The sequence below is a fragment of the Simochromis diagramma genome, unplaced genomic scaffold (genome assembly GCF_900408965.1).
Source record: "Simochromis diagramma unplaced genomic scaffold, fSimDia1.1 OVJJ01000602.1, whole genome shotgun sequence".
NCBI lineage: Eukaryota > Metazoa > Chordata > Actinopteri > Cichliformes > Cichlidae > Simochromis > Simochromis diagramma.
Window position 1 is genome coordinate 11,569,856 of NW_024387040.1, and position 15,437 is coordinate 11,585,292.

The 15,437-nt window shown below is 38.2% G+C and overlaps 1 protein-coding gene across 1 annotated transcript; it reads left to right on the forward strand.

Moving 5' to 3' along the window:
* Positions 1-916: 916 nt before the first annotated feature.
* prtfdc1a (phosphoribosyl transferase domain containing 1a) lies at positions 917-14,284 on the forward strand. Its single transcript, XM_040044271.1, has 10 exons — positions 917-1,055; positions 1,200-1,288; positions 1,720-1,826; positions 2,555-2,738; positions 5,930-5,995; positions 8,244-8,261; positions 9,607-9,689; positions 10,061-10,107; positions 11,524-11,600; positions 14,074-14,284. Exons 2-10 carry the CDS (start codon positions 1,238-1,240, stop codon positions 14,119-14,121), a joined length of 681 nt encoding a protein of 226 aa, XP_039900205.1. The 5' UTR covers positions 917-1,055; positions 1,200-1,237; the 3' UTR covers positions 14,122-14,284.
* Positions 14,285-15,437: the final 1,153 nt, after the last annotated feature.

The following is a 15,437-nucleotide window of genomic DNA, read 5'->3' on the forward strand; positions in this document are numbered from 1 at the left end:
CTCAGACTTTCTGATTTGTTTGACACTTGTGCAGGACTGTGTTGTTAACTGAAGTTTTTATTTCAGTTGGGCAGCACAGCAGTGGAGTGGCTAGAACAGTTTTTTCATAGCAAGGAGGTCTCGAGTTTAAATCTATCAGTCACTTGGTGCCTTTCTGTGTGGGTTTTCTTTGGTTCTCCAGCTTCCTCCCACAGTCCAATGACATGCTTGTTAAATGAAATTTGGCCTTCATTTGAATGGTGATCTGTCTCTTGCTGTTAGCCTTTTGATGGATTGGCAAGCTGTTCAAGGTGCACCCCAAATTTAACTTTATAACAGCAGGTCCAGCCTTTTCACAACACTAAATTGGATAAGGAGTTAAGAAAATGAATGGATTTTGGCTTTCAATAAGTATCAGAACAACATGATCTCAGCCCCTTAGCTCTCATTTACAAGTGTCCTCCATAAAACCCCAAATTCACTCCCCCACAAGGCTGTGGCTGTGTTTACTTCAGGTCACATTTCTCATTTTGTTTTTTCTGATGAATTACCCACTATTTCCCCCAAAGTAATCACATTACATTGTTGTGATCTCAATATCGACCAAAGTAATTGCAATTACAATTTTTGCTGTCACTGAGCAGCCCTTCATTCAAGTGGATTTTCAAGTCTAGCTCTTCTTTTCTCCTTCTGTGAATCCATAAATCCAGAGCTAAAATTTAAGCATTTATTAAATGACAAATGATTTCTTATTGTGTTCCTTAAAAAGTATAATCCCTCAGAAAACTGAATAAAATTTACTGCTTACGTACTGAACCAATCATTTGTTGTTAGATTTCTTTCCCCCTTCCCCCGTCTGCAGTGGCCTGCGATGCGGCCACGAGCCAGCACAGCATCACATGAAGCTGATTATCCATGTAAATCTCTACAACCAAAACAACGCTTTCCTTTTGCACAAATGACTCAAGCGTGATCGCACGGCCCATGAGGCTGGCCGGGACTCGTCTGGATGCCTCGCCTTCCTATTTTCCCTCTCTGCTTTGTGAGTGGGCGCTGAAAAGAAGGCAACAGTAACAGTAAGTGATGATTTGTTAACAACAGATTAGAGATGTTGCTCTGGATGTTAGTGAAGTTCGTATTTGAAGAAATGTTTCTCTACGTGTTACCGCTTTTGTCTTGTTCAGAAGGAAGTAAGCTGTTTTTGTGTGTTTCCACTTAAGGTCACTTTCACGTGGATTCACCTATAAGTTGTGCCACAATGTCAGCACTGCTACAGATGGACAATGCAGGGATAAAAAGAAGAATTGTGGTATGTTTAACACCACGTTTAAACATCTATAGTGCTAAAGTAGTGTTTGGTAGTTACTTTTACGGCTATTAGAGGCTATTATTCCCCTTTTTGCTACTTAATATCTTTTGTGGTTTTGTAATAAACAAAGCAGTAAAGACAACTGTCTGCTTTCAATTTTAGTTGTTTTTTTTAAATTCAGAGATTTAAAAAAATATATAACTTCCAAAGGTTTTTGTTTATCAAGACACACAAGTCAACTAAATGAAACTAAAATGAAAAAGCAAAGCAATTTTATAGTAACGTAAATTAAATAAATATAAATAATTGATTAAAACAAACATCATCACACTATAATGATTGTAGCATATGTATGTATGTATTGTTGTATCTTCCCAGCATATGTTTATACTGCCAATAATAGGTCCTGACAATAATTTTGCCTGTCCTAGATAAAAGATGATTGGCCAGGCTACAGTCTGGACCTGTTCACCTACCCTGAGCACTATCATGATGACATCGAGAGTATTTACATTCCACATGGGGTAATCATGAATAGGTAAGAAAGGCCTACAACATCACAATGATGTCATAAAATTTCGTAAAATCACACGCTGCGTGAATATATGTTAAAATGTCACATTTTTACAGCTTATTGACAACAAAAGATTTCAGCCACTTCTGCTCCAATCGTATGGTAAATGGCCTGTATTTGTATAGCGCTTTTCTAGTCCCCAAGGACCCCAAAGCACTTTACACAACCTGTCATCCACCCATTCACTCACTGGTGATGGCAAGCTACATTGTAGCCACAGCCACCCTGGGGCGCACTGACAGAGGCGAGGCTGCCGGACACTGGCGCCACCCGGCCCTCTGACCACCACCAGTAGGCAACGGGTGTAGTGTCTTGCCCAAGGACACAACGACCGAGACTGTTCAAGCCGGGGCTCGAACCTTGGCGAACTCCCAACTCTTGAGCCACGATCGCCCCTAATGAGGCATACGAGTAAAGAAAATAAAATACACTATTTCAGAATGTAGCATTCAACATCACAGGTCAAAAGAGGACAATCTTTGTTTGAGCTTATTATTTTCCCAATACAACATTATGTTACTTTACAATGACAAGAAAACATTATATGCTATCCTAGATTTCTATATTAACAATACTGACAGCATAAAACATCAAACTAAAAGGCATGAAACATCAAAGGGCTGTTGCCCTTAGGAGGGGGCTGCGATCTCTGAGTGTTCTCATTAGTAGTATGATTTGATTTGCTCTTGCAGGACCGAACGCCTGGCCCACTACATCATGGATGACTTTCGAGATGACAACATAATGGTCCTGTGTGTTCTGAAGGGAGGCTTCAAATTCTGTGCAGATCTGGTGGAGTTCATCAAGATTCTCGGCCGGAACTCCAACAAGTACCTGGAGACCCGAGTAGAGTTCATCCGTCTGAAGAGCTACCTGGTGGGTAGTGCAGCAATCTATGAAAAAACTTTCATAAATTGCCTCAAAGGGCATTTTGCCCAGCATCTCCACCCTATGGTGTGACAGGTACGCTGTTAGATTTTTACATTTAATTAATGCTTTAAGTTAGGAATGTTTCACGTAGCTTTGAGCTCTCCGTCAAGTCTCAGAACTGGACCTCTTAATTTTAATTAAGGTATAAGTGCCCATTGGAGTAACTATCTGCCAAATCACATGGCAAGAAGTCTGTAAATGAATAAAGGTGTAGTATTTTAGCCATATGCTGCTATCACAAATGACAAGACATCTCTGTCTGTGCAATGAACCCATAAAGTTTATGGATGCACCTTGTTAACCAAGCTTGCCACTGTGGGCTGATAATTTGGAACTCCATCATTTCATCCAGATGTGGTCACTTCTGGCTGAAAAACAACATGGCAGTAGGTAAACTGAGGATTTACAAACTAATGAACACGTGGCAAATGTCAAAACATTACAACATATTACATGCTTTAATCACATCGTCCCATTTTTCTCCTTCTTATACACTCCAGCTCAAATATTAGTGAAATATTCTTGGTTCTAGCTTTCCACCTGGGAGGACTTCCTTTGCAGTTTTATATCAGTCAATTGACTGAATATGTTGTGTAAACAGACGAAACAAGCAATGTGAGGATTCCAATCTCCTATCAGGAAGTGGGACGTGCATTTTTACTGTGCTTTTTTGTTATTTTAACCTTAAATAAATAAAAGTAAAACAAAATCTTAAATGATAATGACCACAATTTTTGCGGAAGCCCTGCTTTCAACGCAGACTTTAGCCAGAGCCACCAGATGTCACTGTTGTTCATGTTTAATGTGAAACATTCACACAGGGCAACTCAAGGACGACTCATTGTGGAGTGACTGCATAGCTCAGGTCATGAAAATAGCAGTCTGCTAATTGGTGCAGCTGTTGCTGCCAAGAAAAACTGCTCATGTCATGATGGAGTCCAACACCTGGAATGCATAAACTGTGGAACGACACAGCAGTGGTAACAATTATATCAACTGTCGGCAAAGTCACTTGTTTTATTGTGGTGTGTTTTGGCAAGCAGCACATCTGAAAGGATGTGATTTGTTTTTCTCTACATGTGGTCACATTTTTTTAGTCCCTTTTGAGCACGGGGGAGGATTCACTGGCTTTCGTGGAGGTTAAAGCAGCGAGGACAGCCTAGTGATGCTGTGATGTTCCACGATATAAGGTTTTTATTTTTCTTAGGGCAAGGTTGAATGAGTTATTTAAATAATACCAAAATAAGTTCAACTTACTAGAGCTTTATTTAACTCTGTGAAGGCTACAGAAAATTAAGACAAAAGTACAAAACTGGCAGAAATCAACCTTAAATCTGAAAAGATATGATGACAAGTTAAGAGACCATACAAAAGTATAGTCTTATATTAAAGTTCATCTGATTCCTGATCATTGTATTTTGATGTCAACAACATGGCGTGGGGTAGCGGTTGCTGTTACTGCACTGTAGGACTGTGTGTTTGAGTGATAATGTCGTTAGTCGATCTCGCAGCTCATGATGGAGACATGTGACCTGCCCCAGGCCAGGATTTTGTCCACATCACTGCTGCTCTTATCCGAGTGATGCATCTATAGCAGCCCAAGTCTAACTTCAAAGCTTTCATTCTTAAAAGCTTTAAATACCATGCTTCCTCGGAGTTCATGTCTTTGTTTATGTTCAGGACATTTTATCTCAAAGACTTTGTGAAATATGTCTCCCTATGTGCAGTTATGTACCACACAGTGGTAACTATATACATATATATATCCCTGTATCACTATATCTTCTTTTCTGATGTTCCCATGGTGGCCTGTCTGATGAAGTAAAAACACCTTCATGTTTAAATCCAAGTTCAGCCAGTTCGAGTTCAACCGATCTTGGATTACAATTGAAATTTTTGAAACCACCCATAGCGTTCCTATTATATTAGCAAGAACGGTATTTTTTTAGTGTTCTTACGCCCCTGTTTTTGCAGGTGCGTCATATAATAGTGATACATTTCATTAAGCTTACTGATCAAGCATTCATTATTTTCTATCCTAACAATTTTGTTTGTAGCATTAGCTAGCAATTTTAGCTGTTGATTCATACCATTAGTTAGCAGTTAGCTGTTGATTCATACCATTAGTTAGCATATAGCTGCTAGTCTATTTAGAAAAAAAGCTTTTTATTCATAGTTTTCAGAAATTACTGCATTTCAAATATCTGTGTGAATGTTTAGATAATTTTTTATCTAGTGTTAGCTGTTAGCTAATAATTATAACTGTTAGCAAAATATTTAGTGAGATTTTACAATCATTTAATCACTTTAATATACCATATAATTTTATCATTAATGTGTATTTCTTTTCAATGGATATTCTCTACTGCTTATCCATTACTTTTACTAAATTATTATATTTTCTGACCCTTTTTCAAGCCTGTCAGGATCTGTTTGCTTTTTTAACACAGTGGTTCCCAAATAGTGTGCTTTAGATTTTGTGTCAACTAAGCATTTGTGTTGTCACTGTACAAAAAGTAACAAATGTAATTTAGATGCGCTATATTAGAACACATGAAATTCCCTGATTAGAGGCCCTGGTTATTGAAGTCAAATAATCACTATCATGTGTGGAGAAAACCCCGCAAAAGAAACTGTCAAAAGAAACTACTGCAAAAGCTACGCTTCACCTGGACCGGGATGACAGCCTTCTGCCCAAGCGTATCATTTGCTGAGAGGAGTTATTAAGATACACTCATTCACGCATTCAGACACCCAAAAAGTGTCTGATAACAAGATGGATGCAAGTTATATACAAGTGGAATTTATTGCAGATGTAAGGATCTGTATTCCTGCAAGTTCCTTCATCTGACAATAGCAGCAAATGAAGAACTGCTGATATTCCAGATGACTTAGAGGCCATTTTCTGCAATTATGAGAATGGGTGTGCCTTGAAATTTTGGTGTGGCTTGAGCAAAAACAAATTTTGAAAACCAATGCAGTTAACTGAGGTTGCTGCAAATATCCCTGACTGTAAATCACAGTTAAAGGCAATTTATTGTAATTAACAGAAACCATGGAGTAACAAAAAGGGAAAAAATTACAATTGCTGGGTTGCAAAATAAAAATTAACTGCCCTCTTTTCGTCTTCTCACCAGAATGACCAATCAACAGAGGACCTGCACATCATAGGATGCCGAGATCTGTCTTTTCTGCGTGGAAAGGTGTGTGTTTGTAATTAAGCAAAGTCAGGATAATGACATGGGATAAGGATATTTTTACATGCTGTTTTAAAAGAAACTACCCTAGCCTCAAGAGGGAGCTGTCAGTTAATCTGTCTTTAGGTAGAATTTTTTCCCAAGTGATCAAAGTCACACAGTTACATTTGTTAGACTTAGTCTTAGACAAGACCACACCGTTATGCTCTGACTTTTGAGGCTTGCTCACCATATCGTCCTACAGTCTCCAGGCTGGCCATGAATCAGAGATTTCAGGCAAATGAAGAAGGCAGATTTATTGACTGTTTGTCCCTGCTAATCCCTGGCAGGGAGGACTGAGGAGCCTGTAAGGACAGTCTGTGGCATTGTGAGGAATTACCCTGGAGTAAAAAAAAAACACTGATGTTGAATTCTTTAAAGTTAGCTGTCAAAATGTGCTTTAGCTACAATGTATTTTCACTTCGGTTAAGAAGGTCAGAGGGAATAAAAACAGAAAATCTGACAGGCACCTTACATAGAAAGCATGAATCATTGGGGGGAAAAAAATGTTGGTGCTCTTGTCATAATTCTTCCTCTGGACGGAAATGTTACACACAAGCCTCCCACAAGTCTCATACATTATCAACAAAACTAATCATCAGTCATCATCATTTCCTCGGCGAAATGTTTCTGAGGCTCAGTTCCAATTGGAGTATGAGTTTCTTTGTGATGATGCCAGCATAATGTCAGCTCAGTGATGTAAATGTTATGTTGATCTGTGAGGTGACATGAACACAGAGCTGTGCCTGAGATGACAATATTAATGATACTACTACTACTTTGATTCGCATCACAGGGGGCATCTGCACAAAGTTTGGTGCACAGGATGACCCACAGCCAATTAAGTTTCTGAATTTTCCTCTGGCGCCATCGCCAGGTCACTATTTCAGTGATAAATTAACACTTATTCCTTTTAATGGTAATTAAAAGATGTTACAATATTTAAAGAGTAAACTAAGAAAGGTAAAATTGCAGTGGGTCTAAATCAGGAAAATATAGCTCTCCTCCTTCAGGTTAAATCGGGGATGTCAAACTAATTTTTTTATCGTGAGTCACATACAGCTCAGTTTGATCTTAAGTGGATCGGACAAGTGAAATACCTCTTTCTGTCACACATTTAATCCCTGAGATATCTTAATATAAGAAATGGCACAATTTCAACAGCATATCTCAGTTTGTCAAAACAAAAAAATATAAAAATACCTTAAAAGTTCAAAAGTGTATGCCCTCTTTCACATTTTCCAAAGCCATCCAGTGGGCAAAATTGGAGTCTTTGCACAGCCAGTCCTGGTCCACGGGCCGTATGTTTGACACAACTGGGATGGATTTTCAAAAGCCTGAAAACAGAGACTTGAGGAGATGCAGACAACTAGTTCCCTCTTAGATCACTTGAATCACAAAACGTTAAAAGTTGCATGACCTGAAAGCCTTGTTTGTTCCAACTGGCCATGTACTGAATGCATGCCTCACTGTAGTAAAAGCAAAAATCTCAATTAGCAGGTTTCTGACATGTTTTGTCCCCCCCAGAAAAAAAGAAAAACTTTGTAATGTTTACCAGCTTTAACTTGGTAAACATTACAAGTGATTCCCAAGGTTCCCAAAAATGTAATTACAAAAACAAGTCAAAACATCTCATTTACAGATCCTAGGAGAATCATAAAATCCCAGCCAATGATGCCATACACAGTGAAATAATTGCCAGTGCATATTTGTTGACCAACTGGCTTCATAGTTTGCAGCAGGCAGTAAGACAGGTTTGTTGTGCTGTAGTTCTTGTGTTCTTTACTTGTTCCTATTAAGCGTTATGCAAGAGTGTTCAGGTGTAGACTGGGAACACTGGCCAGGCGCCCGCATTCTCTGCGATCACTCTCCCCAAAACCATAGATACTCTCCACCGCTCTCACAAAGAGTCCCATACACCCAGCCAAGGAAACAAGAATTCATTTGAAAGTGTGCAGCAGTGAAAGTGTGCAGCTCCGAAGTGACTTTTGCTCACTGTAGACACAGATGTTCATTACTGAGGAGAAGAGAATGAGTCGTCTGTGTTTTTGTTCAGGCGCTAAAAATACTGCCAACATCGCTGCTATAGATACCATCTCTAAGAAATTCAAAGACACAACACCGCCTTTATTTTTGCTTTGCTTGAACAGTATTAAAATTCAAAGGTGACCGTTCTCTAATCTTTTTCTTTCCTTTTTTTTCACATGTTACCAAGAGTGTGCTCATTGTTGAGGTGAGTGTGTGTGTATGTTTTTCTATTTTTGTTGGATAAATCCCTTCAATTAGAACCATTTCTGCCCCCTTTGAGACATCATTTACTTTTGAAAAGTCATTGTTGTTGTTGTTGTTGTTGTTGTTGTGGTTTATGTCAACGCAGGGGGAAAAAAACTCATTCTGTTCCTCTTTAGGATCATGTTCCAGTTGTGAAGGTTTCTGGACTAGATTCAGACACACATAAGAACATAGTTACATGGGCCATGCAGGATAAAAAACATGCTCTGATAGCTTCAGATGCAAAACAACGAACAGCTGCTCAAGCTCAATGTACTCTTTCTCAGTTATACGATGTCTTAGCTCTTAAATGAATGTAACAGAAAAGTTTTAAGTAACTGGAAATCCTCTCTCAGATGCCACTCATGCATTCATTAATCGCTCATCAATGCATTTACCTATTTCAGTTGATCAATATCTGTGCAAAAGTCTTGAGCTACCCCTCATTCCTTTTTATATTTCTGGGAAAATGGGAAATAGGTGCAGAAATTTATTGAGATTTGTGTAAGCATAAATAAAAATACAGTATATAACACAAAAACAGTCTTTGTACAGTTCTAACAAGCTTGAAAGTCAATATTTGTTTTTTGCTTTTTTCATTCTTCAACACAGTCTGAACTTTCTTGAGCAAGCTTTCTTTTCATTTCTTTAAGTAGTCTTCAGGAATATTTCTCCAGGCTTCAGGAAGCTATTCAAAGACCCCACACTGCTTCTATAATATTGCTAGTGTTCCCCATTCGACCGTGACCATTTCTGACGAGGTTTTAACAAACGCATGGATCAACAGAAGGGTCACATGGATCTCTAAGGTCTTGTGTCAAGTCTTTGCTGGATTGTCTTCCTAATTCTTAATGACATGACTTTCAGATTCTGTCCATCTGCTATATGTAGCTTTTTGAGACCTGCTTCTTCTTCTTTTGTCCACTTATCAGGTTGGTGTCCTCCTAAGAGTTCTTTGGGAAACACCTCAATTGCATTATCTTTGGCATTTTTCATAGTGAAAAGTGTTTTTGTGACAGGCTGCTCATAAATTGTCTCAGAATTCCTCTGATGGACGTGTGCAAGGACTGAACACATGAAAACCAGCCAATGTCCAAAGGCAAAGTTTAAAAGACCTTCATAAAGCCTGAAAAACTTTAAAAGTACAAAAAAATCTGCCTCCTCCTGGCAAGCAAAATATAAAGAAATCAGTTGTGGCTCAAGACTTTTGCATAGTACTGTATCTTGATCTTTTTTTTACTCTCATATATCCCACGTTCTTTCCTCCAAATCTCTTCCTCTCTTCCTTTGCTCTTCCCTCCCCTCAGGCCATAGTTGACACAGGAAAGACCATGAAGGCCCTTCTGAAGCATGTGGAGACCTTTGAACCCAAGATGGTCAAGGTCGCAGGGTGAGCCAATTTTTTTAGTCGTCTGTGTTTTCCCCTGTAAAGGAAATGCCAAGCGTGTGACAAGCACAAGAAGATATCACTTGTCCACAGTCACTGCTATCTCGTGTCTGTGGGCTGTTCCTATGCATTCCCGAGATCACAGAAACACGATAAACATCTCTCACACATGGTTCATGTTGAAAGTTTATTTCCTCTGGATTGTGAAAACACTCCAAAAATGTACATTTTTAAAAATATTCAAGTCTTTGTCTTATCACCATGGTTTTTGTACCAATAAATGTCTTGAAATTAAACTGAAAAAGTCAACTTTTTGATATTGCATACATAATTTAACATTTGAGGGTAATTAACGTTATTATTTTGTATTTCAGGCTGCTTGTGAAGAGGCTCCCTAACATGGCTGAAAGTCTGACAGACTGTAACTATGCTCTTTGTTTTAACCTTCGTAGCACCCACACCGTACCCTACTTGCCAGTCTTTTTCATTTATTCTTATTCTTTCACTTTTTTCAAAGTTGAGATAATTTAGCAAATTGTTCGTTATTAGGGAAGTGTCCTGACCTGATAGTCCTCCCATAATTAATCCCAAAATACAAAAGAAGTGTGTGTTGCCACATGACACAAGTAAGTGACCTCCTGGAGTTCAGGAAGTCAGTTTTTAAACAAATTAAACAAACAAGATATAGCTTTAGGTTACAAATATTAACTACTGGCTGCAGTCATGGGAAAAAGAAAGTATACTCTTGTTGAACTCTAAAGCCTTGCATATCAGGACATAATCAAAATGATCTAGTCTTTAGCATGTTCTGAAATGACCTAAATACAACCTCATATGAACAATCATACATGATCTACGCCACGTCTTTATGTGTAGTAGAAAAACTAAGCCAAAATGCAGGAACAGTAGGTTAAAACTAAGTACACTCCATGATTTTTTAGCTTGTAAAACAATCTTTAGCAAGTTATCATTTTATGTGGGATTTTATCAGTCTTTCACTTTGTTGTGGAGGAATTTCAACCCACTCTTCTTTACAATGTTGCTAATGTTGTTCATTAGGATTTGCAGTAATTCGCTTATGCACAGATCTCTTAAGGTTCTATCGCAGCAAAACATGCTTTACTACATGCCTCATTCACATGCATATTCATATAAGCACTTTTTCCTATACCTAAGCGCTGTGTCTAACATTCTCACACACACACTAACACACTAAAATAGAAGCACTGGAAACACAAAAAGCATCAAAGACAGTCCTTTTATGTCCAAATCAAATGAAAAAACAATTTTTTTTGAACCAAGCTTTGAACTGTGAACTGGCCTCCTGTGGCCAGTGGAGGTGTTGCAGATTTTCTCACATCATCTTTAGCTTAACTTTTCAGCTTTAGATACTGGCATTTAAAAATAAAAGTTTACAGCAGCTTACAGCAGGGTACTCAGAAGTATTAGCACAAATTTAAAAGTCTGCTACATTAAAAAAGTCACATACCCAGTTTTCTCTTTTCATTTAAATTTTCTTTCTTTGAGTTTAAGCTCTGGGTGTTAGATTTTCCTCCTAACATGTGTCACTTGTTTCTCTTGTTCGCTTAATCAGATGTGATGATTCAGGTGAGACTGCTTCATCAACACCTATCAGTCATCTTTAATTTGAGCTGAAATTTATTTGTTACACCTCATAATTAGTTCAAATAAAGGCATCAAAATGTATATTTCTAGCTCTTATGTGCGATATCACAGCCACTCACTCCTGGTTTAGTCAAAAGACTAACATGGAATTTTTGTTTAATGTTAAACAAATCAGGATACTTAACATTCGTGTCTGTGTTTGCATTGTCAGATGTTGGATTTGAAATTCCCAACCGGTTTGTTGTTGGCTATGCCCTTGACTACAATGAATACTTCCGTGACCTGAATGTAAGTCTGACACTCCAAAGAGCTGAGAGAAAGGGATGAAAGAGACAGGAGGGGAGAGTAAACATAGTAAATCAAAGACGACATTTCCTTTGCCTGAAACCTAAACTCACCCAACAGGTATGCTCCCCGCCACGAGGAGATTTTACATGTAGTCAAAGTAGCTCAGAGCAGGTGGTTTCTGTCTGTGTTCACAAGGAGGTCTGTGTCACCCAGGACAGGAGTCACTGAATGATATAGATAATAGATTTTTTTACATGTAAGATAAAAATGAATGAAGTATTGTGTCTATTTTTTCCAGTTCCTGATAAACCATAAATGGTGAGTTTACTGGGTTGTATGAAGATGTAGCCAACAGACTTGATGTACTAACCCCCCAAAATGATCTCAAACAGCACTCATTAGCCAACTTGTGAGGTACATTAGTTCAACTGCTTGTTAAAACAAATATCTAATTCGCCAATCACATGGCAGCAACTTAGTGCGTTTAGCCATGAAGCCATGGTCAAGACAACCCGTTCAAACCAAATGGGGAGGAAAGTGTTCTTAGGTGACTTCGAACATGAACATTTTTTCTTGGCACACTTTGGCCCACAGCTCTTTTCTGACACAGTGTACCCACCTTGTGATGACTCCTTTCAGCAGGATAAAATCACCATAATATAGAGTTTAAATCACATCAAACTTGTTTCTTGAACATGACAGTGACCTCACTGTACTCAAGTAGCCTCCACAGTCACCAGATCTCAATCCAAGTTTTGGATTTGGTGGAACGCAATAGCGTCCACATGGAAGTGCAGCTGTCTAGTTCAGCAGCAACTGTGTAATGCTATCATGCCAGTACGGCCCCAAATCTCTGAGGAATGTTTCCAGGAACTTGTTGAATCTGTGTCATGAAGAATCAAGGCACTTCTAAAGACAAAAGAGGTCCAACCCAGTACTAGCAAGAGGTACCAAATACAGTGTACAGCGAGCGTACGTTGTTGTTGAGTCAAGATTCAAACTGTAGCACAAATATTAATCTGAAAAATTGTTCTAAAGTGCTTTAAGTTGAACAAAAAACACAGATTTATCCACTGCTTCTAAATGTTAGGATTAAGAAGACTGCTGTTTTATTTTAAGCTATGTAAAGGTTCCTCTGGAGAATAGAGTGGACTGCACAGCACCAATGGCAGCAGTTATTACCAATGAACTAATATCACAGTGCTTCACTTTACGCAGGGGTTCTAGGCAAGGATAGCTTCTCTGCCCTCCTTTGTTTTCCATTATCATTTATCCTGCTTCAACCTGCTAATTCAAGCATAAAATGAACTGAGCGCTATACCTGCAAAGCCTTCCTCTTCAATATCCAAATCCATACACCATTCACACTTTACAAATATCATCTATCTTTTGCACATTGTTAAATGCACATTTTTAATAGTCACCAAACTACAACCCAGTCTTAAAAACAGCAGAAGATAACCCTTAATGTTGAATTAGTCTATACCTATGATAAACTACTTATTTCCAAGCCCCCATCCACTTGGTTCAAATTCCTAGAAACTTACTGTAAGCGCAATGTGCTTAACACAGAAGGTAAAAAATATTAAACCCCGTGTAGGTAACAATGCGTTAAGGTAGTGAAATAAGCTAAATAAATAAGCACTGGTCAGAACTCAAATAATAATGTACATACATTTTATTTTTGTTCCATGTTTTAATTTGAGAAGGATTACCTCTTCCTGTGCTTTTATATCATTATTCTTTCTGCTGAAGCTCAGCACATGACCCACAATTTATAACTACTCTGTATTTTCCTTGCTTTTTTTTAAATTACTACACAAGCATTTGCGCAATCTTTTTCTATCGGTTTATTTCTGTTTACTTTTAGTGGAAATATAGTAAAACATATGGATTATTTAGATTAGTTTTTTTCTTTAGGCTGTTGTTCCTCTGTAAATATTCTCACTTTCTTTTTGATATGAATTCAGTTTAATTCAAGTCTTTCTGAAAGCGATAAGTTCAAATCTATATGGACCCTGCTGTTTTTATCTGTGAAACGTGACCTCGAATTTACCTCTTACTCATGTGAAACACTAAGCTTGACTCCCACAGTCACGTACAGTATGTGCAGCACGCACTGTTTGTACTGTATGGTTGTGTGTGTGTGGCTCTTGTCCATGTTTGAGGGGGGTGGTATTCATTATGAAAGTTTGAAGGCGTGTGACCTGTGGAATGTAGAGGTTAGGCTCTGATAATCAGACAGAGTTAAAGCTTACCCTCTTATCTGTCCTCATCCCACAGAAGAAATATGAGTTGAATCCCCAGGACACCCGAAGCTAGATTAATGAATGAGTCATATCTTTGGAGATTACTTTTACTCTTTTCAAATTTGCTGGTTTTTATGGTTTCGTGCTGCAAATGGAATTTAAAGTTTGTAAAAATGATCGCAAAGCTAATTGTTTTGTTTTTTTATCGCCCCTTCTCATTTCAGCATATCTGTGTCCTCAGCAGAACAGGAAAGATGAAGTACAAGATATGAGAAGACATGAAGCCATTAGTTATACTCAGTTTTACAGCAGCACATATTTCTCTCCCATTGCTGTAACAATTTGGGGGGGGGGGGTTGGTCTTCATTACAATTCAGTGCTGGATGGACACTGTGAAATGTTTTTATGTGTGAATTAAAAGGCATTTAATTCAGTTATTGCCTCATTCTTTATTTGCATGTTGATGAGATTCACACAGCAACAAAGAAAGTGTTAAATAAAAGAAAGACAAGCCGCCCACCAGGACAGGACGCTGGTGACAGATGGAGAGAGCTTATGGACGTTGGCATCCTCGTACCCGGATGACGCCCACAGCACACAGTGGGTACTGCATCTCCACACCACGCTGTATCTGCTTGTTTCTGTCAGTGGGGTTTTTTTTTTCCTTTGTAAGTTTGACCTTCTCTATATAGGATGATTTATGTGTAGCGTTTGACAGAAGATGTTTTTACTTTCACTTGCTAAAAGTTGCAATACCTTTGAGCGTAAGGCAAAGATGCACAAGCCTGACTAATTAGGAAAAATAATTTCTTGGCCCGTGGGAGTCCACGTGGCCTTGACAAAAGTGCCGTGAAAGCTGGAAACTACAAAATTGTAATTTCAGTGTTACGTTACTTGAGTGACTTTTAACAAAAAAAAAAAAATTCTTTAGCTAAAAGAAAAAATGAATTTTTGTTTTCTTAATCTATAAATAAATATGTGTATTTGTATTCAAGTCATATCTGACATTTACATTACTCTCAAGCCAAAACACATTAGCGGGAAACTGTATGTGGCCAACACCAATGAGAAATTTACCTAACCACATAAAGATTACAGTACCATAACATGTGGAATATTTGTGCAAAAATACTAAAACCATTCAATTCATTTTGATTTGTATAGCGCTATATCACAACCAAAGTCACCTCAAGGTGCTTGATATTGTAAGGTAAAGGTCCTACAATGATAGAGAGAAAACCCCAACAATTATTGATGACCCCCTATGAGCAAACGCTTGGCAACAGTGGGAAGAAAAAAATACCTTTTAACAGGAAGAAACCTCCAACAGAAGCAGGCTCAGAGAGGGTTTGCCATCTCCCTTGACCGGTTGGGCATGAGAGAAGGTAAACAGGACCTAAAATGAATTATAACTAATGAATAACTACAATAATAAATGAGGAGTGGTGTATAAACTCATGGTAAGTCAAAGAGAAACACACAGTGCATCATGGGAAACCACCAGCACTCTCATTTTAAATAAAGTTAAGTTTTAATAAAAAAAATATATATATACAGGAAATGCCCTTAGCTTTAGTGTTTAATAGCT